Genomic DNA, 25,424 nt, shown 5'->3' with positions numbered 1-25,424 from the left:
TATTAACGTTAAAAAAGCTACGATTGAGAACCAAAGGGATGCAAGGCTGCAGAGTAAAGGTTTAAGATCCGCTGGTTTTTTTTTAGATCAACGCAAAGCGAGTGCATTGCACCACGTGCCCGGGGTGGTCTGTTCAAACTGGGGGGGGGGAGGAGGGGGGGAGGTGTCTTGGTGCACCGCTGTGACGTCACCGCCATAGCGGAAACCAGAAGTAAACATCCACCCCCACACCCCCCCTACCACCCCTCCCCCCACCGCCACACCAACCCCCACCCCTCCCCCCACCCCTGAGCCCCCCCTACTAGGGGCGGGGCCTGCGCAGGGTGCTGTGTGAATGAGTGCGCGGCTGCAGACAGGCACAGCCACTCGCCTCTTCGTCCACGGCGGAGTCGGAGGTTGCCGGCAGAAGTGGCGAGGACGGCTTCTGCGTAAGCCCGTCGATACATCCGTCCGCGAGTTCATAAAATCATTCAGCCGTCCGTCAAATTTGGTTGGGGCTAATCCCATTCATCCAATTCCATTAACCCACCCACCGACCCTATCAATATCGTTCGGCCACCGTTTTACTTATTCATCAAGTCCGTCAATTTGTATCCGTCCACCCAGCGATAGGAACGAACCTCTTCTCTTACCCAAGGAACCCTCTCCACTTCGCGACGGTGGTGGTGGTGGTGCCGGTGCCGGTGGTGGTGGTGATGGCGAGCCGAAGGATCGTCGTCTTCCCAACGAGTCTCTGCGGACACGCAGCGAGTCGAGAACTTCACGCATGAGTAAGTGGCGCCGTCAATCGCTCGCACGCGTGCCGGAGACAAAGATGCCCTGTTTAGAGACTCTGCGCGCTTTGGGGCCGAGTGCTGTTAGCGAGCACCTGTGGCACACGACGGGGTGGGGAACCAGCAACCACGCCCGGCCGCCTTTGTCTCCCCAATAAGGGATGGGTTTTTTTTTTACACACCGCACCAGGTACTCATTTGAGGCTGAGTTAACCTAGGGGGAGGGGGGGAGGAGGACCGGCTACCCTACCGCTCACACACAGCAAAGACAAAGATCCCCCGTGTAGCCTGTGACAGACTGTAGGGGCAAGTGCTGTTAGCCAGCACCTGTGAAGGCCGGCACGGCACACGAGGGGGTGGGTGGCCAGCAACCACGCCCGACCGCCTTTGTCTCCCCAGTAGCGACGTTTACTACGCACCGCACCAGGTGCTCATTTGAGGCCGAGTCGACCTAGGGGAGGCCCAGGACCGGTTCAGATAATCGTCACTGATGTTGGCCGTGAGCGGGAATGGAACTCGGGTCGCCGGGGTTCGTAGCGCAGCGCAGCGCTGACCGCTACACCACCGTCTCCCCCACAAACAACGCAGCAACACTCCTAACCACACACTCATTAAACTGAAGAAGGTCGTGTTTGTTTAAAGCCTCTGAGCTAAGGTTGGGCTTGCTTGTGCGGTTTAATTTTGTGTGTGTGTGTGCGCCAGGCAACCAGCAGTGTATGATGTGTGTGTGTGTTGTAGCAGCCAATGCCTTACGTGTGACCGGCGCTGACGCCACGTGTTGTGTTTGTTGTGTCCGCTACATCGAGACGCGGCGTTCCCCCACCCTCCACTCTACTCGTAGGACGCACGGTGTGTTAATTCATTTAAAACGACCCCCCTCCACGTGACGCGAAGTCTGCCACTTCAAAACGGCCCGCACAACTTTATATTATAACAGGTCCCTGCAGGGTGGGCTGGTAGGAACATTGGAATTTTGCGCAATTTTATTACACCCAACAGCACGAGATTTCACTTCGTTAACGTATTGGAAGGGGACGGACGGACGGACACATTAATCTATTGCAGGCTGGTACACTCAGTTTACAACTTCGTTCCTACCAGTAATAGTCTCCGTGGCTTACCAACCATTGTTGCCGACCCTGTGTCGTCGGGACCTCCTCTCGAGCGGGGCGATATTTACGAGCTTGTTTCAACGCTTTATCCTAACGTTTAGGATAAAGTGTCGTGGTCGATTGTATAAAGGTAGTGTTTGAAAAGCATTGACAGCCAAGGGCGGAGAGGTATCCGTGGAAGTGAAGCGAAGAAAAATCATCCCGTGGTGCAGATGCTGTGTGGATAATTTCATCGCAGGACCGGGAGAGATGCGACCGCCAGGGGTGAGGTCTTCATCCAACAGTGGATTGGGCGGGCATGGTTAATGATTAATCGTACTGTGTAGGTTTTGGTGGTTGTGCCGAACAGCTCTCCGATGTATTATCGCGTTGTTACCTACCGTGTGTCGGTTGGCATGATGTCCGACGTTTCGCTCCACGTACTGTGTAAGCGTCTTCCGGAACAAACGATTCGGTCTTGGGTAAGGGAAATATTCTCCACCCCCCTGCTCTCTAAACGCGGTTGCCCATGAGCCAAGGGCGTGATTGGTACCACCTGGGGTGGCAACATGCATCAACAGTAGCATCTAATATATCTACATCAAGGCCGTAGCCTTGGAGTCAACATTGGGGGAAACCAAATCTTCCAGGGGGTCCCCCCCCCCAGAAAAAAATCTAAATTTGAAAACGAATTTCCTGCCTAAAATATTGAAAAATTCACTAACACATGGGATGGACTTTTTATTTATTTTTTACAATAATGTCGAATAGTGTATTGTATTTAATTGCTCTGTATTTTTTTACCTTTTCTTGTTTCATTGTATGTAATGGCAGAGATTAGGTATTAATAAAGTACAACCACAATCATATAAACAGAAATCTATGCATTGTTATATGAAGACAAGTCCAGATATTGTGGCCAAGGTTGAGCTAATTGTTGATTTTATTTACACATTTAAAAGTAAACTTGGGTGGGCAGCAGGGGCGTTTGCTCTCCTCTCCTATCTTCTCTCCAGCCCTCTCTCCTCCTCTCCTCTGCTCCTATATTCTCCTCTATTCTCCAGTCATCTCTTTTCCTCTCCCCTGCTCTGCAGTCATTTCTGCTCCTTTCCTCTGCTCTTCTCTCCTATCCTCTCATCTCCTCTCCAGGCAATTACAAGTGTTTTGACTTGACATTCTTCAAGCAAAGGATCCAAAGGCCTGTTTGCGCTTATCGTTGACACTGATAAAAGACTGGCATATTCCTTCAAGGTCCAGTCTGTCAAGTTTCTCCTGGTGCACGTAACACATGGCCACATTATTCATCCTTGTTTGACTCATCGAAGATCTAAGCCATGTCTTAAGCCTCCTCGGGGCACAACACTCCTCTCAGCCTCTACAGAGGAGGCAGGGACGACCAGCAAGAAGTCTTACTAAAGCTTGCACCTGATTGAAGAGACCTCTCACCTCTGGCACCATTTCCCTAATAATGCTAGCAACATCTGAGCTCATTGACATGCTAATTTCTCTGCTCCAGCAGCTGCCCCAGCAGAGACCCACCTCTCTCTGCCCCCCCCCCCCCTCTCTCTCTATTTAATGCCTCGACACAGAGGCATTGGGTCTCTGTGTGTCTATGTTGTGTGTCTGTGTTGTCTCTCTGCTTGTGTGCCTGTCTGTGTGTGTCTGTGTTTTGTCTCTCTCTTTCAATTTTAGTTCGACCTGATGACGGTTGCTTGTGTTGCAATCGAAACGTCGTACTCTATTATTTACTTTATTTTCTTTCTACGTGACTTTACCGAAAGAACCAAAGAGTAATTCCTGCAGTCACGAAAGCTTCAAATCAAGTTTGAACATCTGAGCTCATTTGATTTGTGTAATTAGCCCCAAACATGGCCAGCTGCACCTGCAGTAGTCTTGAATTCAATTCAGGAGACTCATCTACCACCTTGTCCATGTCTCCGCGTAGCAGCACATTCTCAAGCTGCTGCAGCTTGTGGAATCCAGCTTGATCAAACCTCTCTATGAATTGAGTATTCACTGTGTCCAAGGCGTTGTAGAATTGGGCTCTGTACAAAGACTGGGCATCCGGATGGATATGGGCTGCAGCCTAACTGGCGTAGCGTTTTGTAGGTTTGCGGATATGAAGCGTCTGAATAGGTTCTCAGTCCAACTTTGTTGCCATAGCAGTTGCTTTTGCGAACAAGACATGAAAGTGCTCCTCCATTCGCTTGTCCTGCATGCTTGTTTTGACTTGGTCCACAGCCTCCAACATGCCTGAAACAGTCTGTTTCCTAAGCTGCAGGGAGGTGTTCATGCACTCCAAATCCCCCATCAAGTCTTCGACCATTACAAGGCCGAGCACAGTGTTCCCTTTTAGACATTTTCCATGAAGACCATTGGCCTTAGTTGAAGCGTCAGATACAGCTGCATGATGCCATTTCTGACTCTTACTGGCTGAGAACTGAGCGGATGGCAGGGGTGCAAACAGTCCATCTGGTGGGACAGAGAGGTTTCAACGAGAGCCGGGCAACAGGAACCAAAAAAACCCCTAAGAGCAAAGAGGTACACATGATGAGAGGGAGACACAGAGAGAGAGAGACACAGAGAGTCCCTCTGCCGGTGTGGCTGGGTGTGGGGGTGGAATGTAAAAAAGGAACAGATGGAACCGCACACCAAAGGCTCTTTCGTAATTGCCAGGTATCACCTGCGCGCAGATTGGCATGCCGACAGAGGAGTTCTGTTGATTGAGGTTAAACAAGGGGATTAAATGAAACGAACAAATGTTTTGGGACGGAAGTTGACCGTTTGTGTAACTGCTCCACAAACAAAAGCTCACCACATTAGTCATTAGCAATGCCTTACAACATATCGAAATATATATGTACGGAAATATAATCCTAATGAACAGACATTGTCTATCCACTACTGGAAGAAGCCCTACCCCCACCTGAGCCCTTGCCATCTCTCAATGTCTTGCAGTGTCAGAACCCATCTCGTTCGTGCACACGAGTTTATTTAATCGCTCCATCTCCGATTTGGACGTCATCATGTGGTATGTTCTCTTCTTTGGCACAAATTGGTTTGTTTAACACGTATGCTTTCGCGACCAATATTATTCATAATAAAGGTTTTTTGGTTAGACCGCAGAAGTATAAATGTGTTGAAACCCTCCACTACCCGACACAGCCAGTCAGTAAGGGATTTGTCATGTAACCAAAACGCCAAATAGTTACTACTTGAGCCCACCGGTTTTGGGTTAGATCGTGTAAGTATATTTACAATCTGTGGATTCACTTTCCAACACACCGGTGGGCTGAAGTAGTAACTATTTGGCTGTTTACCTGACAAATCCCTTACTGATTGGCTGTGTGGGGGGCGGGGGGTGGAGAGTTTCCACACATGTGCTCTAACCCAAAAACCTTTATGGACAAATTGGTTTATTGGTTGGCTGCTAGCGTTTTAAGTTCAGGATAACTACCTGTGTTGGTACGTTGAGTGAAGTCGCAGTTTATTCTTGAACAATGGAACGGTAATGTGAATTGTAACGAAAATAATCTGCATGCCTTAATGTCCTGTTATCAATTCGAAATTGTGCAAGCTACCACCCCTAGGTGTGTTGTGGAACTATAAACCAATCTGTCTGCCCTACTATATAATGGACAAAAATGTGCATGCAGTGCTAAACTGAAAAAGAAAAATATTTTCACTGTGACCATCATACAATCTTCCATAGCTGCTAGGATTATTTGAGTTCATGATGTAAATAGTGCTAATTAGTGAGCAGGTGATGTCCTCTGCTTTGCAGACATATGGACGTTTTTTTCAATCAATGACATGGAGAGTCCATATCTTAATTATGCGTTCTTTATAATATCCTTTCGGGAATCAAATAATGGCATTATTTAAACAAACTTTTCAGCGGGTGGCATTTGCACAATGTGGGGCTCAGGTATTTTCAAGATAGTATATTTAGCACACACATCGTACCTAAATGTTGTACATTCCATAATCGTTTAGATTTTGGGTTGGTTCCAGAGCTGTTCTCCAAGCAACGATCAACTTACAGAATGAATAATGGAGACTCGTGAACATGCAGGGTGGAGCGGCGGTGGCGCGGTGGTCAGACCACAGTCCTGTGAACTTGGAAACCTGACTTCGATTCCCAGCCATGGCTAACGTCGGTAGCGAGTGATTTCTGAACGGGTATGGAGCCATCCCCTCATCGACCCCCCCCCTCCCACTGACTAGCGTGGTGAAATATGGCCAAGCTAACCTCACAGTAGACAAAATGGATGCAAAGTACTTTTATTGTGAACTTGCGTATAGCAGTGGGGGCCACACTGTATGACCCATTATGAAGACGCTCTCGGACTTGACACTCTGCCATTACAGCGACAACAAAACCTTTCCATATGCTATGCACCCAGCCTTAACATGTGCATCTACATGTACGTCGTGGTGTCGAGATGTTATCTCTCTCACCTGGTATGCAAGGAGGTCGTGGGTTCGATCGTGACCCCGACACCTGTATATTTGGAGCCTGCGTGATCTCTCTCGCCGTTGTTTCATGGGCTTTTTTCGTCGAGTCTTCCAAGTTTTCCCTCCGCATTTAGAAACGTGCGTTTAGATTATTTGGCTACTGTAAATTCCCCCAATGAACATGAGCCACTTCGATGGGTTATCGCATGTGGCCCCAATGAAGATGAGTCGCTTCGATGGGCTATCGCATGTGGCCCCAATGAAGATGAGTCGCTTCGATGGGCTATCGCATGTGGCCCCAATGAAGATGAGTCGCTTCGATGGGCTATCGCATGTGGCCAAGTTGCCTTTGAAAAAGAGCTCCGAGCTCAGTTGGCTTTAACTGGCAAATAAAATATTTTAGTTTTGTAAAGTTGCTGCTGGATGAGGATACCTCACCTGCGCCGTTGCGGATCATGGAGGTGATTTGACCATACTTCATGCTGACCAGTGCAGGTTATTGAATGTAGGGAGCGCATAGTAGACATGGGGCATAAAAGTACAGTAGAATGTAGGAATAGGTTTTACCCTTTTAACTGGCACAAAAACTGACACCTTTATTCAAGGCATCATGTTTGCAATAACCACAACACGCCTTTTGGCGTCTTCTGGTCCAACACCAGTGGAGACTGGGCTCTGGGGGAGGCTGTCTCGCGTGTGAACCAATCAAGTTCGGGGACGGTGCATATTATTATCAGAGTTGTCTTTTTTGTTTGCATTTTGACTGCTTGTGTTATGGTTATTGCAAACATGATGCCTTGAATAAAGGTGTCAGTTTTTGTGCCAGTTAAAAGGGTAAAACCTATTCCTATATCTTGTTTCTGGCAAAGGAGGTCTCATAATGTAAAATACAGTAGAATGTATTTTATACTCTACTGCACAGAAAAAAAACATGTACCTTCATATCAAATAAAAGTTGAACTTTAATCCAACACGCCACAGCAGCCGTACGTCCTAAAACTTTTGCGGGTTCTTTTAAATTGAACACTTGGGCTACAATAAAACACCACAAGCAGCTGGCGACTTTGATAACAGTCGAGGGAGAGCGTGGGCCGCTCAATTCCGTTCCCGAATAAGCTCCCAGCAGGTGGAGCGAAAAGTCGGATATCACGCCGAACAATGCACGGTACAACCCGGAAAACCACATCGGAGAGTTGGAGGCATCTGCTGGGCGTGGGGAAAAAGGGGGCCACCGATCACGCTTCAGCACGAAGGCGAAAGTCGAGAGTCTGCCGATACCTCCGAGCTAACGGGCTCACAAGCACATAGCGCGATCCTTTGGGCCTGGACCCATTAAACCAACGACCGTACACAGCAGTGGATTGTGGAATTTCAGGTCCGACAAAAAGGAGGGCAGAGGAATGCAAAAGGCTGTCGTGCAAGCGCGTGCGTCGACCGCCTGTGAGAAGGTGTCTCATTTCTGTGCCTCCCCCCCCCCCCAGGTCAGTTTGCACAAACAACCTCGAAGCAAATCCCCATGGGGTCACCCCGCTGCTCAGCAGTGCACATGCAGAGCAATGATAACAATAATATATCAACAAACGTAATATACAGCCCCCGTTGTCCATACAGTGCTGGATGAAGGACCTCATGGCGGTTGATTGACCATACTTCACCATGCTGGTCAATGCAGGTTGAGCCCAGGACTGTTTCTGATATAATTCAACCGCTGATGTTAGCCATGGCTGGAATTTGAACTCGGGTTGTCAGGTTCACGGGGTAGTACACAAACCACTGACGCCATAGCTCCGCACAGGCAATTGTTATATTAATAATAATGCCCTTTCATTTCCCGAGTAAGCCTCTCAAATTCTCAACTCTAAACCAGAAGGGTACTCCGTTGGGATGTTTGGCCAATTTCCTTTCAGGAATGATTAACATTTGGGAAGTAACTAGAGTATGTGGAGAAACAGATATGACTGAGGCAGATAACATTCAAAGCTCCAGACAGATGGATTCAATCCACAGGTATATCTAATACATTGAATCATTTATGGACTGATCCCATTGCTTTATTTCCATCTCCTGGCCACCTCGCAGTCGGTCCCACGACTACCATCTCCTGGCGGTCACCTATCCAAATACAAACAGCCTCAAACCTGCTTGGTGCATTCAGGGGTCATTCGGTTTGCAAGCAGACTGCTTTGAGTCGGTCAAGTACAACTTTAATTTTCGTCACACCTGACTATATGCAAAAGGCAAAGCAATATGTTTGGTGACCACAATTGCATCGCCTGACCTTTGAATCCATCGGTTATCTTCACGCGGCAGGTTCTGGAATTTCTGAAATTTCTGAAATGTACATGTGTTTTTCTTAGCCGTGACGAATGCAGTCTGCTATACTTTTAAAAGAAAGCAGGTGTCTGGTGCCAGGCATGCTTGACTGCGTATCTTTAGAACTGTTCCACATCCTCGCTCATGCTCGGAGATGTTTTGTTGGACGTCCGTTTTCGGCTACATTAATCATTGTGCACGAGGCGGTGGCACTGTTCCACAATGAGCGATTTTATGGCACAGTTTACCACGGACTGTGCAGTTACCGAGCGGTAAAAGAGCACAAGATTCACGTTCTGGGTTACGTAAAATTTGGCTCTCCGGTGTGTTTTAAGATAGTGCCGCATGTTGTTTTGGCACAATGTTTGGGAGCTTTTTCAGGAAACCTTTTCAGTTTCTGAAGAAGCTCTCGGTACGTCAAGCAAAACGTCGGGATGTTTCCAAAAGCATTGTTGGTGGGCGTTAAGCCTGCTGTTGCACACATAACTTCGTCTTGATCCCAGCTCTGTGAAGGTATTTGACTGACCTGGCCGCTTGCCCGACACTATGCATGATCGGCTATAGAACATGAAGGCCTCGCATGGAGTATAAGGCAATTTGTATTTGTTTAAAATGTAATTGCAAGTATCTCATGGGTGGTGGAGGAGTAGCACAAGTTGTAATTACACTGCACTATGATCTCGGCGAAGTGGGATAACGTTATAGGGGAGTGATTATATGAATCAGAATATTTATTTATACTGGAGGAATTTGACGAGTTGTAAAGCTCTTTTTCACAGATATCCAGTCTGTGTGGGTCAGAACGTTACAACAACAAACAATATGAAAACAGGATAGTGCAAAGTATAGGAAAGGTAAACTGATTATTAAAAAAATACAAATAAAACTCAACTATCTAATTGTTTACTTATTTGTCAGAAGTGACCTGGCCAAAAATAATATCTCAACAAAGTGGCTTGTGGAAATTTATAGCAGCATGGTGTTGGGAGGAACGTCATCCACCAGTGGATTGATCGGAGGTCTGTAAGTTGTAATTAATATAATTGTTTAATTCGTCTCGAAGACCAACTGAGAGCGATCTGTCACGAAATGTAAAAGGGACACAAATTTGTTCCAGATTTCTTATCTGGAACAAATGTTGTGCATCTTTATCTCACAGATCAGACTGCTGACAAAAGTGACCTTGACTATAGAAGAGACCGGGCGCACATCTGACATCAAAATGCTCTTTCCTGACTTTTTCAGGCACAGTGCTGGAGAAAATTCCACCTGGCACGCCCACCATCACCACTCCACCAACTCTCGGCATTTAAAATCCCCCGCAAAGGAAACGAAAGCGAGCAGTGGAGGCGACGAGCGCACGCGCGCGCGAGATGGGCGGGTCGCACTCCAGCCGTAACTCCCCGCTGGCCAAGCTGGCGACGCTGCGCTCCCTCCACATCGTCATGCTGGGCCTGGACTCGGCCGGCAAGACCACGGTGCTCTACCGCCTCAAGTTCAACGAGTTCGTCAACACGGTGCCCACCATCGGCTTCAACATGGAGAAGGTGCGGCCCGGGGCGGGCGGCGCCCGCGGCGTCAGCTTCCAGTTCTGGGACGTGGGCGGCCAGGAGCGCCTGCGCCCGCTGTGGCGCTCGTACACCCGGCGCACCGACGGCGTGGTCTTCGTCGTGGACTCGGTGGACGCCGAGCGGCTGGAGGAGGCGCGCACGGAGCTGCACCGCGTGGCGCGCACCCCCGAGTGCCAGGGCGTGCCCGTGCTCGTCGTGGCCAACAAGCAGGACCTGCCCGCGGCGCTGGCGCCCGCCGAGGTGGAGCGGCTGCTGGCGCTCGCGGAGCTGGGGCCCGCGGCGCTGTGGCACCTGCAGCCGGCGTGCGCCATCATCGGCGAGGGCCTCTCCGAGGGGCTGGACAAGCTGTACGAGATGATCCTGCGCAGGCGCAAGATGCTCAAGCAGCAGAAGAAGAAGAGATGAGCGCCCGCGTGGTGCTGGTCTCCGTTGGCTGATTGCTTTGTTCGCTTGTTCGTGTGGACTTGCGCCGGACGAACCCGTGGTGGTATCTGTGAAACAGCGGAGGACTTGAGGAAGTACCGTTGTTGGTCGTCACTTTCTCAGCGTGTTTACATGGGACGTGCTTTAACACGCGTACCGAAGCGACCTTAGAAGTGTTACTGTTTGTTGCATACACTGGATTGTGGCATCACGTATCGTCACTCAAGTGCTGGTTATAAGAAATATCATGTATGTGGACACTGGATTTATACAATACTTCTGCTGGTCAGGTTTACAAGGCTGTGGCTTCTTTGACTGCATCCAGATGCTTGAGCAATTGAATCTAAAACATCGTAGCTATATTGGTAAGTAGAAACTTGTAAAATAATTTACCATACAATTGAAGGAATGTTTCCTGCAACAAAGGTCAACACTGTAAATATCTCGGTGCAATGAAGTTACAAAGTCCAACGGTTGTATTGTGTTGCCCGAGTGCCAATGCAAGTGATTATAAACTGTGGGCTGTTTGTCTTGTACACGGAGTGAGAGAAATGCTCGCTTGAACAAAATGCCTATCCACCACAGCGCCACGTAAACCAATGAAATCAACGTAATATAAGCCAGCTTACTTAAGAATGTGTTAATGAACGACGACTGCTGGAAAGGAAGGCCTCCCTCATACACCTTTCAGGCTGTGATGGTTATTTGACCATACTTCACCACGCTGGTCAATGTGGGTTGGTGAAGATGGGGGGGGGGTGGGGGGGGGAGATACACGATGCATTTTGCTGCACTACCCACAACGACTTACACCTGTTTTTTTGTTGTTGCTCATGGTATGGTCACCCATCCAAGCAATATCGAGGGCTTAAGCTTTGCTTTAAGCCCGACGGGATCGGGCGAAATTCCAGGTGACTTGCTCAATGGTTTAGTTGTATATTTGGAAGCTTATACTTTGAAAGAGTGCCAACACTTCCCTCCCCGGCACCGCACCTCACGATAAAGAACATGTTTTGCCGAAGGATTTTTTAATATTACGATGTGGGAAAAAACTTGTCAGGCTTCGGGCCAAGAGGATGCTTGGAGTGCAAGCCTGCCTTTTGTGTGTGGTGTGTCACGAGAGGCCGTCTTGAGCTGAGGCGTTGCCAGTGTCATCTTGCACGGGCTCGTTTTGATCTTCCCACCCGCTATGGTGGATTTAGGGAGGTTGTTTTTTTTTGGTAGTGCGGCATCGTTAGTTCAGGGTTGGGGGCCCCTCGCCGCTAATGAGGCGCCGTCCCTGTCGGGCCAGAGAAGTTTTGAAGGCGCACACCGCTGAATGACACGGCCGGGCGGGATTTCGCTAGGCAATGCAATCCGAGGAGACGACGGGAGGAGGAGGGGCACGCCGCCGCCGCTGCTGCTGCCGCTGCTGCTGCTGCACAGAGCACTTTGCTTTGTTGAGGCGTCCCCCCCCCCTTGCTTTCATTCTGATGCACGGTGCCTGGGCTCAGTGCCCACTTGGCTCTGACGGACTCCACACAAGAGGGAAGTTGTGGGCGGTAGCGTAGTGTTTGGTGCACACTGCACTCTGAACACGGTGCACATTTGAATCCCGGCCACTGCTAACATCGGTGGCGATTATCTGAACCGGTCCTGGGCCTCCCCGAGGTTGACTCTGCCTTTTAAATGAGTAGTACCTGGTGTGGCAACATCAGTGCTGGGGAGACGAAGGCAGCCAGGCGTGGTGCTGTCCCACCCCCTCGTGCACCGTGCCGGTCATCATAAGTGCTCGCTCACAGCACTTGCCCCAACAGCCAGTTATAGGCCTTGTGGGGTGAGGTGGGGGGGGAGCTTGTGCGAGTGATTATAATATTTTTGTTTATCTTGTACCTTACCAGTCTAATGAAGGTGTGAAGGGGGTGTGCATCGGACGGTAATATCTCCATCGAGTATATGGTACAATAAGGATTCAGCATTAGAGGGGATGAAGGATCAACTTTGGTATTCCCTCCCCCCCATGTTTGTATGGGACGATCTTTTTATTTTTAGAAGCGCCACTCTATAGTGTTAACTTGCGAGGCCCGAGTTTCCCTGCTGTAATATCGCTTCCATCATCCTTGGTACTTTAAAAGAGTGGACGCGAGAATGGTGGTCTGACCAAAAGTTACATTTATAGCCACGTAAGGGATTTGTTTGTGGAGTATACCGAGTGTGTCAAAGAGTTTACAGTAAACTGTGCACTGATACACTTGTGGGGTGGGGGGTGTTGACATTGTTGTGCGAGACCAATGAAGCTTCGGCATGTTTGTATGGGACACCTGTAATTAAAGACGATTTTTGCTCATAGTGTAACCCCTATGCAAAAATTCAAAATAATAAAAACGTGTTGACTTTGGTGCAATTTCAGCAGCTGTGTATATTTTTCTACAGAGACGAAGCAAGCTTAATAGGCATTGGTTTTAAACCTTACACTGCTAAACCCCAATTACATTCAGGCAGATTATCCGCTGTGCTGTTGATGGCTCTGTCGTGAAATGTATTTTGTAACTTTGGAAATCCCAGTGAATGGAGCTGTGGCTCCCTTTGGAAGACAAGTGGCTGTGGGCCATTGCCACCGAAACTAGCTGGGTAACTGGCTAAACGGGATTTTCCGTGTAATAAATAAACATTGAATTGAAACGGCGGAAGCTCTTTAAGGCATAGTAGTTAACGACACCAAGCAGGTGGGAGTAGTGAATACAAAAGACCGACATGGTTAATTTTAAAATTGCTTTAACTTTTCAATTTGCTATCCAATTCGTGTAATTATTTTGGCATATTATTTAAAAAAAAACACTGCATATTATCTTGGCATTTTAGTCGGTTAAAAAGCAGATTACTTTTTCGTGCCCCCTGAGTACTGGACTGTGAAAGGAGAAGAAAACTCGTTCGTCTGTGTTGTGGGTATGAACGTGGAGCGAGACTTCTCTTTTGGAGGCAACGCGTGTATATTACAATAAACGTTAACGCCAATAGCCGTAACACTTACGGTTATGGCCTCTGTAACGCTACGGGGTACGGCCCCGTCACCCGATAACCTAAGGGAGGTACAGCCTCCCTTCCTGCGTGCCCTACGGACTCCGGGCTACGCTCTCACGGGTCCTCCGCTACGGGAGCTAGGCGAGGCTAGCCTGACCCGACCTAGCCAGGGCGTACGGGTATCACCGCTGGTCCGCTTGCAACCCGGCTCTGGTCTACAGACGTCTTCGGGTCTTGAGTGGACGAACACTGCCGGTCCCGTTGAGAGGGGCCGGCTTTTCTACACAAGTTGGTGCTTACCCCGCCCCTAACCGCACCTAACCCAGAACCTTCCAGAAGTCTCTAGAAAGTTCGGGAATGAACCGTTGGCTCCTAGCCCCCAGCCCCCACCCCTTGGGGGTCTGGGGTCTCTACCTCCGGTCACGGGGTACCCGGGGTGGGGGGGGGGTTACCCCAGGTCAACCACCACACCTCCCGCTCACTCTCTCGGCCGCCCCCTATCGGCCTGTGAGGGTGGTGACCATAGGAAGACCAAAAGAGCCTTGGTATGGTGCAACATCTGCAACAATTATTTACAGCCCTTCGTCAATTTCTGCATGGAAGGCCTACTATTAGGTAGCGGGCATGGATGTTGCTCGACGTTACCAGCCCAGATGGGGCCAAGAACTGGTTCGAATATTACTCGCCACCAATATCATACTCGCCACCAATATCAACTGTGGCTCGAGATTTTATTCAGGTCCACTGGGTTCACAGCCGCAATGTGCGAACCCCCCCTCCCCTGCCCCAGTCAAATCGTAAAACACATTAATTTCCTATGAAATAAATGGTAATTAATGGAAATGTGGCTTAAATAGCATTGTTAAACAGATAAACACAACCCAACAAACAACGGGCGCAACGAGAAATATATAGTGTTTGCAAAACACGCTGCTGCGTGTTGCCTCCAAGAAAGTGTGAAATGTAAGAAACTAAATCCTTAGTTGATATTTGAAAATGTCAACGCAGGCCTCATTTTTAAGCAGCAGACGATGGCATGTTTAAAAGGGAATATTTTTTGTTTAATATTTCTCTATGATGTCAGTGCTTTTTGTAAATGTCATCACGTACGATTGTAAAGCGGAAACTGGATCTCCCATTGGGATCTGAGCCTGCATCACTTTCGGAATTATTTCAGAATTATCATACAAAGCTAATGGTGCAACCCTGCAATTGCTTGTTCATGCTGCTGTCAACGGAGAGAGGGCTCCAGACATCCCCTTTATACATATACAGTAATGATAATTAATTTTATACAGCGTCATTCATGATAATTGCATCTCACAACGCTGTACATTAATAATTATGAGGGCTAACACCCATATATTGTATATAGCTACTACAAAGCAAGTTAAAAACCCCAAACACAAATAGATAAACAAAGACATTACGACCAACACAAAAGGCACAAACAACCAAAACGTCACAAATAAGACATTGGAGTACCCCACTATAGGTAACGTGCCGATCAACTAAATCATAACTGTATCCATTCTAAACTGAACTAAAGCTAAACGACTGAGTGGTATTGATATTTTTTCAGAATCGATTTGGCCACAAATGATAGCTCAACAAAGTGGCTTATGTCGAAATTTAAAGCATCCAAATACTCTATGCGCATGTTGATTCTAAATTGTGGAGATAAAAACCGGAGGACCCAGATAAAAAAAAATCCATGCAAACACGGGGAGAGAAACGTGTAAACTCCAAATATATGGGGTGTCAGGATCGGGATTCAACTCACGACCTCCTGCATACCAGGCGAGGGAATCAACATCTCGCCACCGCGGGGTGGAAAGAGGTGGGGGAGAAGAAACAAAGCGCCTTGACAAAGTAATTAGCATAGAATTTAGCATTGAAATAGCTGAGTGATTAGCTTGTGACTGGTCACAGAAATGACTATGTTAAAGTCAAAGCATACACATCAACAGAGGCACCCCTTGACAAAGGAATTAGCATAGAATTTAGCATTGAAATAGCTGAGTGATTAGCTTGTGACTGGTCACAGAAATGGCTATGTTAAAGTCAAAGCATACACATCAACAGAGGCACCCCTTGACAAAGGAATTCGCATAGAATTTAGCATTGAAATAGCTGAGTGATTAGCTTGTGACTGGTCACAGAAATGGCTATGTAAAGTCAAAGCATACACATTCACAGAGGCACCTAGTACAAATCAAACAGCAGAATTTAGCATTAAAATAACTAGGAGAATTTAGCATTGAAATTATCCTAGTTATTTCAATGCTAAATTATCCTGTTTGATTTGTACTAGGTGCCTCTGTGAATGTGTATGCTTTGACTTTACATAGCCATTTCTGTGACCAGTCACAAGCTAATCACTCAGCTATTTCAATGCTAAATTCTATCCTAATTCCTTTGTCAAGGCGCTTTGTTTCTTCTCACACAGCTTAAAGGTCGCGATCTGAGCGTGGCTTTGTTCGCTCCAGCGCTGTCCTCCAGACTGTCTCGTCCCTTCACCTGATGAAGGCCGCTTGTGTTGTGGCCAAAACGTCGTGATAATTTTATTGTGTTATTTTATTTTATCAATTTATTATTTTATTCTCATTCTACGTGACTTTACCGAAAGAACCAAAGAAGATGAATCCTTGCAGTCACGAAAGCTTTAAATCGAAATTGAGGTGGGGGAGATTTTAGAAATGCGCGCAGTTTTTCAACTGCCATGCTGAGAGATCCCATCTAACCAGCGACCTCTGGATTGCAAGTCAAGCGTGCGAACCCTTACACCACGAGCAGTACGCCTAGAATTACTCCTGTAGGTTTCCGTTTAATGCGTCGATTGCTCCTATAGATATATAATGAGTCATGCCACAAGGCCCACGAGCTGTAAGCTGCGCACAGAAATCAAACATGAGGGCACGGAGGAGAGAGGGCTGATAAGCTGCACGGACAGGGGTAGAAAGTAAAGGTCAGGGTACATACGCAGCGGAGGTGAACAGTGAGATGGAGGCACTTGAAAGAGATGAAAAAAAATGCATAGGGAAATACTTAAGATTGGGAGTCAGTGCATAGCGTGCAGTCGTCTGATGTTCACACTTGAGACATTTATTGTTTACGCATTAAAACCTCAATCATTCAAAAGCTGTGTTTGCTTAAGCCATTAAAGGAATGCTAAAGATGTTTTTTTTTTACCGTGGATAACCTAAGAGGCGCTTGGTAGCGGTTTTCGCACTGCGCCATAACCCAGAGACTTGGGTTTAATTCCTGGCCACGGCTAACAAGTGACATCTGAACTGGTCTTCGCCCACTTCTCCCTTACCAACGCGCACTTACTAGCGTGATGAAGTATGTTCAAGCACCCCCATAACCGTTTTGACGTGGAAATGCTTTCATTGGGCAGTGGAATGACAAAGAGGAGCAATTTTTGTTGTTATCAAAACACACTTATTGGCGTTTACCGATTTGGGGTACTTTGGTATCACTTGTTTATCTTATCCAGTAACAGGTTCTACGACGGTGCAATTAAGCAGTCGTTATATTGTACAGAGCCCACTCTATGACTGACGCAACCAAAACATAGAATTGGTGCCACTGCAGTCGTGAATCTGTGAGTATATGTGTGAATACTGGGAGCGGTGGTGTCGCGGTTAGCACGTTGTGCTCCAAAACCCGGCGACCCGAGTTCGATTCCCGCTCATGGCCAACGCCAGTGACGATTATGTGCGGGTGTGGTGTTGACCACCCCTCCCCCCCCTCGTGTGCCATGCCGGCCTTCATAGGTGCTCACAAACAGCATTTGCCTCAACAGTCTATTCAGGCTTAAAACTTTCGTGACTGCAGGAATTCACATTCTTAGTTCTTTCGATAAAGTCACGTAGATAGAAAATAAAAAATAAAATTAGGCGATGATGAAGACCGCTCGTGTTGCGATCAAAACGTCGTGGTTTTTTGCTTTTATTTTTCATTTGAATTTATTTTCAATTTTATTTTCTATCTATGTGACTTTACCGAAAGAACCAATAATGTGTATATTCAGGCTTTACGGGGAAACTTTGTATTTTGTATCCCTATTCCCACCCTAGTCTTGGGTTACCACCTGTGCTGATATTCCCTGGATCGTCCTTTTTCTTTTTTTTTTGGGGGGGGGGGGGGGGCAATTAGTTATCCTGGGAAACCTGTAAGTCCTCCCAGGGAATTCAAAGTCCAGTTTTTTTGTCAGTTGCGCAATAATGCACCACCCATAAGTTAAAAAAAAATACTCTTCTTCCCATGAAGTCCTGTTTTTTTTGTAATGCCGCAGTGGCAACTCTATTCAAGTCTTGATTTAAAGTTTTCGTGACTGCAGGGATTCATATTCTTGGTTCTTTTGGTAAAGTCACGTAGAAGGGAAACAATAAAATATAAAATAAAATATAACAATAAAATATTATTTTATTGTTTCCCTTCTACGTGACTTTACCGAAAGAACCAAGAATATCTATTCAAGTCCTCACTGCCTCCTTGCTACACTCCCTCCTTGCTACACTCCCTCCTTGCTACACTCCCTCCTTGCTACACTCCCTCCTTGCTACACTCCCTCCTTGTTACACTCCATCCCCAATGCCTCCCACAGCTGCAATCCCACCCATGAGTACCTTTGGACTGGACACGTGCGTTTGTGTGTGGAATTGTCATTTATGCCTCTAATATTCTGGACTAAAGGTTTGAGGGCCTCTCAAATCGTGCACACAGCCGATGGGAAGAGCAGTGCTTCTCAGCGTCTACCCACGCATTCCCACAATCGTCCAGTCAATTAAAGTAATTTCGTGCTTTCAAAGAGCATGTTTCGTGTATAGCAACCTCTGCGTAATGGCCTCAATCACAGTCATGAAAGGTAGAACGAGTTACAGCTTGCAATTTGATACAACAGAAAATGTAGGCATCAACCAAATTAAATTTGAACAGTGCAAAATTAGCACCTAGATATTGATTGTCCGCCTAATGCCACCGATTCGTGGCTACTCCAGGTGTAGCTGTGAATATGCGTGTTAAAACATGTCCATTGTGAATCGTGAATATTATTTAATAACTTTGAACGCGTACACTTTCGGAGTAATATCACATTAGCGAACACGCTGTGCTGCCCTTGGCTCTCACGTCCTGCCACCGCAGTCATGGGTTCCCAGAAGTGGGCACGTGCCACGGCCCGGTTCTCCAAGCCATAGCGAGCTCATCCACAGTGCACGGCTCCTTCCAGGTGGCAACAGAGCGATGCGTGCTCCATGGTCAGCGTTTCACTCGTTGTAGGTGTTCAGCAAGATTCATGAACTCATCAAGTATCTGAAAGGGAGCAACGAGGCCGAACACCCCTGCTTTGGCCCCCACTGCGCCATGAACCTGATGACCTGCATTCAATTACCTGCCACAGCTGACATCACTGACAGGTGTCCGAATCAATCTTGGGTTCTCACCTTCGGCTTCACTCTTGCTAGGGTCGGCCCTGCACAGTGCTTCCTTTGCCATGGAATATTATCGTCCTTGTTTCTTTTTTACTCAATTATATTCCACTTGTCGTATCGGTGTCATTACGAGATGAATACATTTACGTCTGGAACTCGATCAATGCATCACCGCATATAAGAGAATGACCCAGATGATGGCATTACAGAACTACTTGCTTCTGAAATGACTGCAATAGGTATCTGCATCCATACTAGATGAACACAATTTACATGCCCCGCAAATAATGTTCAGCGTGTGTCCAATTCTAAATGTTTGATTCTTATTGCCGAAGTAAGCAAAAATTAGTATTTAACAAAAATCTAATTTCACATGACTGGGTTTTTTGTGAAGCCAATTGTGAATGGATTGATATCATTAACTGGATACACTGGAGAACCCGCTTTCATCAACGCTTTGCCCATGTTGACTGTATTCGGTCTCTACCCCAGTATATGGGTCTCTCTGCGAGCGATTTGTAAACTGGGCTGAGATCAGAAACTCGCTGCACCTGAAATCCCGGTTAAATCACAGGTGGCTGAAACCCGGTGGCGGCTCACGGCTGACACGTCTATTATGATCCTCCTCCTGAGCCACCTGGCTGTCTGTGAATGGGAGCCTTATAATTACCGACGACAAAGCAGCCCTTTTCCTTCCGGCTGGAAAGATCCTTAATATCCCCACACGCCGCACCAAAACCATCTGCCTCCACGCGCATCCTACGAACTCCCGCGCTCTGCGCCTGAACGCGAAGTGCTCTTTACAAGCCCCTGAAATATGTTTCGTTTTAAATTGCGGACTCGCATTCTGCATGATAAGAGAACGAGCACACGGATGTGCATTCTGCATGGCGCGCTGGTAAAAAAACAAAGATAGTAGCCACAGTGGTGTGGTTGGGATGGGTCCTAGTGCAAGGAATGAAATGGAGTCCCTTCTCTGTCTGCCTTCATGCATTCTTCATCGCCCTGGTGTACTCCGCCCCCCCCCCCCCCCCTCCATGGCTCGTGAGCCCTGGTGCATTGCTTGCACTTTCGATAAGCGACGCCCCTGCGCTGCCACGAATGTACGCTCCTCTTGGCAATTGATGGAGAAGCTGGTACTGTTGTTGCGTCATTGCCTTAAAAATACCACTGCGGGACATTTATGCCTTTTGGGTGGAGTCGGTGACGCAGCCACAGAAACGCAAATTACCAACCGTTTTTTTGGTCCCAGCCTTGCAGCAAAGGTTACCTATTAACCTGCCCCAAGGTCGCGTGCGTGTGCTGGGTACTAATGTCGTCCCTAAAGTGTAACGAAGATGTTTTGAGCATATTCTTGGTTCTTTCGGTCAAAGTCACGTAGTAGAAGGGAAACAATAAAATAATAAAAATATAAAACAATAAAATTCTCACGACGTTTCGACTGCAACACAAGCAATCATCATCAGGTGTGAAAACCCTACAACAAGAACATTTGAATAAACGTGGCGGTTTTGAGCAATTAGGTAATACAACTCGGCAGGCGCACGGAGATTAATGATTGACTCCAGTTCGCTACGACAGAGGTGTGAATTTCAGAAATGTAAGTTTTGTGGGCGATTTAAATTTCGATTTAAAGCTTTCGTGACTGCAATGATTCCTCTTCTTTGGTTCTTTCGGTAAAGTCACGTAGAATGAGAATAAAATAATAAATTGATAAAATAAAATAACACAATATTCTCACGACGTTTCAGCCACAACACAAGCGGCCTTCATCAGGTGAAGGGACGAGACTGTCTGGTTGGACAGCGCTGGAGTGAAAGAGCCACGTTCAGATCACGGCCTTTAAGCCTCAACTTTAGTGGGCGATGTTTATTTCACCCACGATCGCTTGAGATATATTTGACTAGTCAACAACACTGATCAATTTGCTACCGTGCAAATGAACTGTGCGGTCCGTGTTATACTTCACTTGGTGACAGCGAAGATACGTGCAGGTGCACCAACAAACAAGCAAAATAGCCGGTCAACTGACGAGCTTCCTCTGCACATCACTCCCGTCAATCTTATTCTTATATATGCATATAAAAGGGAAATGTGTGAATATGTGTGTCTGTTCGAAATGTTTGGCATACCTCCCGAAATGCAACAAACTTGAAATTTGCCATGTGGCTAGTTTCCAGGCTGTACACAATGCAAAAAGTATAAAAATAGACTTTTATATTTTTTTGGGGGGGGCGCAATAATGCATATATTATGCACGGCAAGTGAGCTGTGATGTTACATATGTCATGTTCGTAGTTCCATTGATTTGGTATAGCCCTGTGAGCCATTCGGCTCTTGAATCGGGTGTAACCGCAACAAACAAAAACACTAAAACACGAACAAGAAAACATCTTAAAGTGACTATGTGACTGTGCAAACAGAAAATCCAGGAAAAAAAACATCAAAATATTCCAGATAAAGCACCGTACACAACGCTGTGTGCAAACATCCCAGTGGGATGCAAGTCAAACAACAACAACAACAAAACAACTCAGATTAAGGCCATCAGTCTAACTCCGTACTACAATAAACAAAAACATGGCCAAAACCCAAAAGCGTTTTCGAAATCACCAAAATAAAGCCATAAATGCAATGTCACAGTGATCATAGGGACTGTGACCGAATTTTTCACAATAAACTAGATAAATAACATGTAACACCAACCCGTATGTGGAAGCGTAACGGATTGTGCTTGCTGATGTCACGCATCCCCCCCCCCCCAACCCTCCGCGGGTAAAGTGAAATACAAATGTATTGCAGGTCTAAGGCGTTCTTCGCGCAGCATTGGTTTATTATTTGAGTCGTTTGCTGCCGTACGCACCCTGAACGTTGTGTCTGCAGCAAGCGCGTGTATGTGTACCTATGGACGCACGCGTGTGTGTGTGGGGGGAGCGGTGGTGTAGTGATTAGCGCGTTGCGCTACGAACCCGGCGACCCGAGTTCGATTCCCGCTCACGGTCACCACCGGTGACGATTATTTGAACCGGTCCTGGACCTCCCCTGGGTCGACTCAGCCTCAAGCGAGTAACTGGTGTGGTGTGTGAACATCGCCACTGGGGAGACAATCCAAGTCCCGGGCGAAGCCGGGTAGTAAAGCTAGTTATATATATGGTATTGTTATAATGGTGAAAAAACATACACTCTGTAACCCACACATTACCAGAAAGCAGCCTTTTGTTGAATTAGTCGGTGGATTAAGTGAAAAAATTCTGTTCATTAAGTCAATTGTGAGTCCATCTGCGGGGAGACGATACAATAAAACCATTCAGCATTCAAGCGAAGCGATCATGAGTTATCGTTACAATGTTGGCGTGGCTTATCAACTTTGTCCAGTGTAGCCCTCGGTTTTTTTCTTATAAGGCAATGGTAATGCATAACGTGGTGATTTATTTATTTCGCGAGTTAGTTTAGGCTATAAACATTACTCACCTCCGGTGTGTGTCGCAATACTTTACGAATATGTAAACACGCTCCTTACATGTGGTGGGGGCTGTGATGGGGGGGGGGCGGTCAGCGGTGGTGGTGGGGGCAGGGTAGGGCTGGAGTCGGTGACCTCACCTGAAACTTCAGAGCTGCTGGTAATTGATCCCCGATGCAAGTCAATGAGCTCCCGCGTAACTGGCTGGATACAATCCGATTTCTTACGCTCCGGTAATTATGTCAGAGGCCAGATCTTGGCGAACGTAGCAGCACTCACGATCCTCATTGAATCGCAAAGTAGTTGCGCTGAGTTCGCGTCGATGGAGCCAGATTCTCTACGCACCGCGTGATTTCGATCCACGTGATGAAATGCGTTAAGAGTTGGTAGTGGTATTGACGTCGTTGGGGTTGGGGTACGTAACAAGGATGGAGGCCACGACATTACCAACAATGGCTCTGTACTGTCACGTGGAAGAAGTATGGGGGGAGGGGGGGGAGAAAAGACACCGAGCGTAAAAAAAGATGGATAGACAACGTAGCAAGGGAAAACTCAAACAGACAAAATCGATACTTGCAGGAAGTGATTGCCGTGTCCGTCGAACGGGAATGAGAGGAGACGTTCAATCCGGACATATCGTCGGCCGCACGTTTGACAGCTGACGCAAGAGAGAAAAGACGGAGCCGTAGAGTGGGGGGAAGAGCGGTGGTGCATTGATTGGCTGACGCACCGCTCTATGAACCGGGAAACGTGATGAGTTCGAGTCCCGGCCACAGTTTACGTCAGCAGCGAGCATCTGGAGCAGCCACGGTGGGCGACCGCATACGCACGAGAGAAACCACAATCATTTGAACAAAAAAAATTGAGGTCAGTATTTTTCTCCCTTCAACAAAGACGACATGCATGCCCGATTGTGCTGACGACGGAACCTGTATAGACACGCACACACACACACAGCAGCGAAAAGTCACAGGGCTCAGTTATCGAGTCAGCAGGACGATTTCTCCACGGTAAATGCACGTTGTGATTCTGCGTCGTAGATTCAGTTGTTCTCAAACCTTCCTGTCGCGTACCACTCCAATGCCGGTGGGGGGAGGGGATGTCGAGCCCTCTGCACCAGTGAAAACGGAATTCTGCATTTCAATTGTCAACGAGCTTATTCATCGAGCGTCACTTGCGTGACGACGTGCTATGTGTGTTGCGCGTGGCGCGCCACGTGCCCGCCGGTTTTGTTGTGATGTGATGCTGTGTATTCAATGTGACGTCATGCTGTGTATTCAATGTGACGTCATGCTGTGTATTCAATGTGACTTGTATCGAAATCGGCGCCCGTGCTTTTGCTGCTGGCAGCAATAAAAGTGGTTTAAAAGTCAAAGTCTCTGTTCCTCCTTCTCCTTGCGCTTTCTCTTCACTGGAACAATCTTCCCCCTCCATATTAAACAGTCACCTTCGCTCCTCACTCAAAACTCACTTCTTGTTACCCCTAGCTCACCCCACGACCCCTTAATCTCCCCCTCATAACCGCCACCGTAACTTTTCCCTCTTCACATTCTCATTACATGGCTTTCAATCATTTCCCATTCATTCAATGAATCCATTCATCATTTACTGTCATCAATTTCGCTTTCACCAAAGTCACGTATCACAGATTTGCCACCCATTGCTTCCTCTCATCTCTCACCTATGAAGGCCGGCACGGCATACGAGGGGGTGGGTGGCCAGCAACCACGCCCGGCCGCCTTTGTCTCCCCAGTGGCGATGTTCATACACCACACCAGTTAATCGTTTGAGACTGAGTCGACCCAGGGGAGGCCCAGGACCGGTTCAAATAATCGTCACCGGTGGTGGGCGTGAGCGGGAATCGAACTCGGGTCGCTGGGTTCGTAGCGCAGCGCGCTAACCACTACACTACAATGCGTTACGGCTCCGCACACACACAGACACACACACACAGACACACACACACAGACACACACACACAGACACACACAGACACACACACACAGACACACACACAGACACATACACACAGACACATACACACAGACACATACACACAGACACATACACACAGACACACACAGACACAAAAACAGACACACACACAGACAGACACGCACACAGACACATACACAGCGGGCTAACCACTACACTACAATGCGTTACGGCTCCACATGCGTGGGCCACGTGACAGATTTGATGTCACAGATCATTGGCCGTGCAAAAAAAATATCATTATTGAGCTCCCCTCCCCCCCAAAATAACAAAAGTGTGTTTAAAAAAAAAAATTTGCATGGTGTACAGTCTGGAAAGTACCCACATGGCAAATTTCCAGTTTGTTGCTTTTCGGAAAGTACGCTAAACATTTTGAACAGACACACAATCACAACTTTTCCTTTTATATGTATGGAGATAAGGCGCTATATAACTTATTTTAATATAAGCTAATTTCCCTACGGCAGAACAGCTCTCCTCCATGACGACATAGCGACATAGGGGGAGGGGTAAAACTTCGCGTATCCGCATGAAAAAAATGTTTTAACCCTTTCTGGAAATACATCAGGTGTTAAGATGTCCAAACACTAAATAGTTACATTTTGGAAGGAATCAAGTCTGCATTAACCACATGTACTTGTGGTGAACGTGCATACATGTTTTGATAATAATATATGCCATTGTCTTTGAAACTGATTGGTCTACAGCAGAGACGAGACTTATTTAGGGTCCAGTCTTGCCAGTGTCAGACCAGAGAACGCCAAATAGGGGAACAGAACAAAGACAATGCAAGTATCAGAGCATTTATGGCTCGGGTTGAGCAGTTATATCTATGGAACCTTTTTGCCAGGACAGTATCAAAATATGAAAAATAATGCAATGCTAAATTCTCCTGTTTGATT

At 47.2% G+C, this 25,424-nt stretch overlaps 1 protein-coding gene across 1 annotated transcript; it reads left to right on the top strand.

Moving 5' to 3' along the window:
* Positions 1-300: 300 nt before the first annotated feature.
* On the top strand, positions 301-13,012 carry LOC116948285 (ADP-ribosylation factor-like protein 4C). Its single transcript, XM_032964808.2, has 3 exons — positions 301-428; positions 638-770; positions 9,881-13,012. The coding sequence occupies exon 3, from the start codon at positions 10,009-10,011 to the stop codon at positions 10,609-10,611; it is 603 nt and encodes a 200-aa protein (XP_032820699.1). The 5' UTR covers positions 301-428; positions 638-770; positions 9,881-10,008; the 3' UTR covers positions 10,612-13,012.
* Positions 13,013-25,424: the final 12,412 nt, after the last annotated feature.

This window comes from Petromyzon marinus, chromosome 2 (genome assembly GCF_048934315.1).
Source record: "Petromyzon marinus isolate PM22_M1 ecotype Great Lakes invasive population chromosome 2, UKy_Petmar_22M1.pri1.0, whole genome shotgun sequence".
Lineage (NCBI taxonomy): Eukaryota > Metazoa > Chordata > Hyperoartia > Petromyzontiformes > Petromyzontidae > Petromyzon > Petromyzon marinus.
The sequence above is the reverse complement of the archived record's forward strand: the minus strand, read 5'-3'. Positions and strand labels throughout refer to the sequence as shown.

Excerpts from the sequence above, each read along its gene's own strand:
- LOC116948285 (XM_032964808.2), top strand. The coding sequence starts at position 10,009 with ATGGGCGGGTCGCACTCCAGCCGTAACTCCCCGCTGGCCAAGCTGGCG.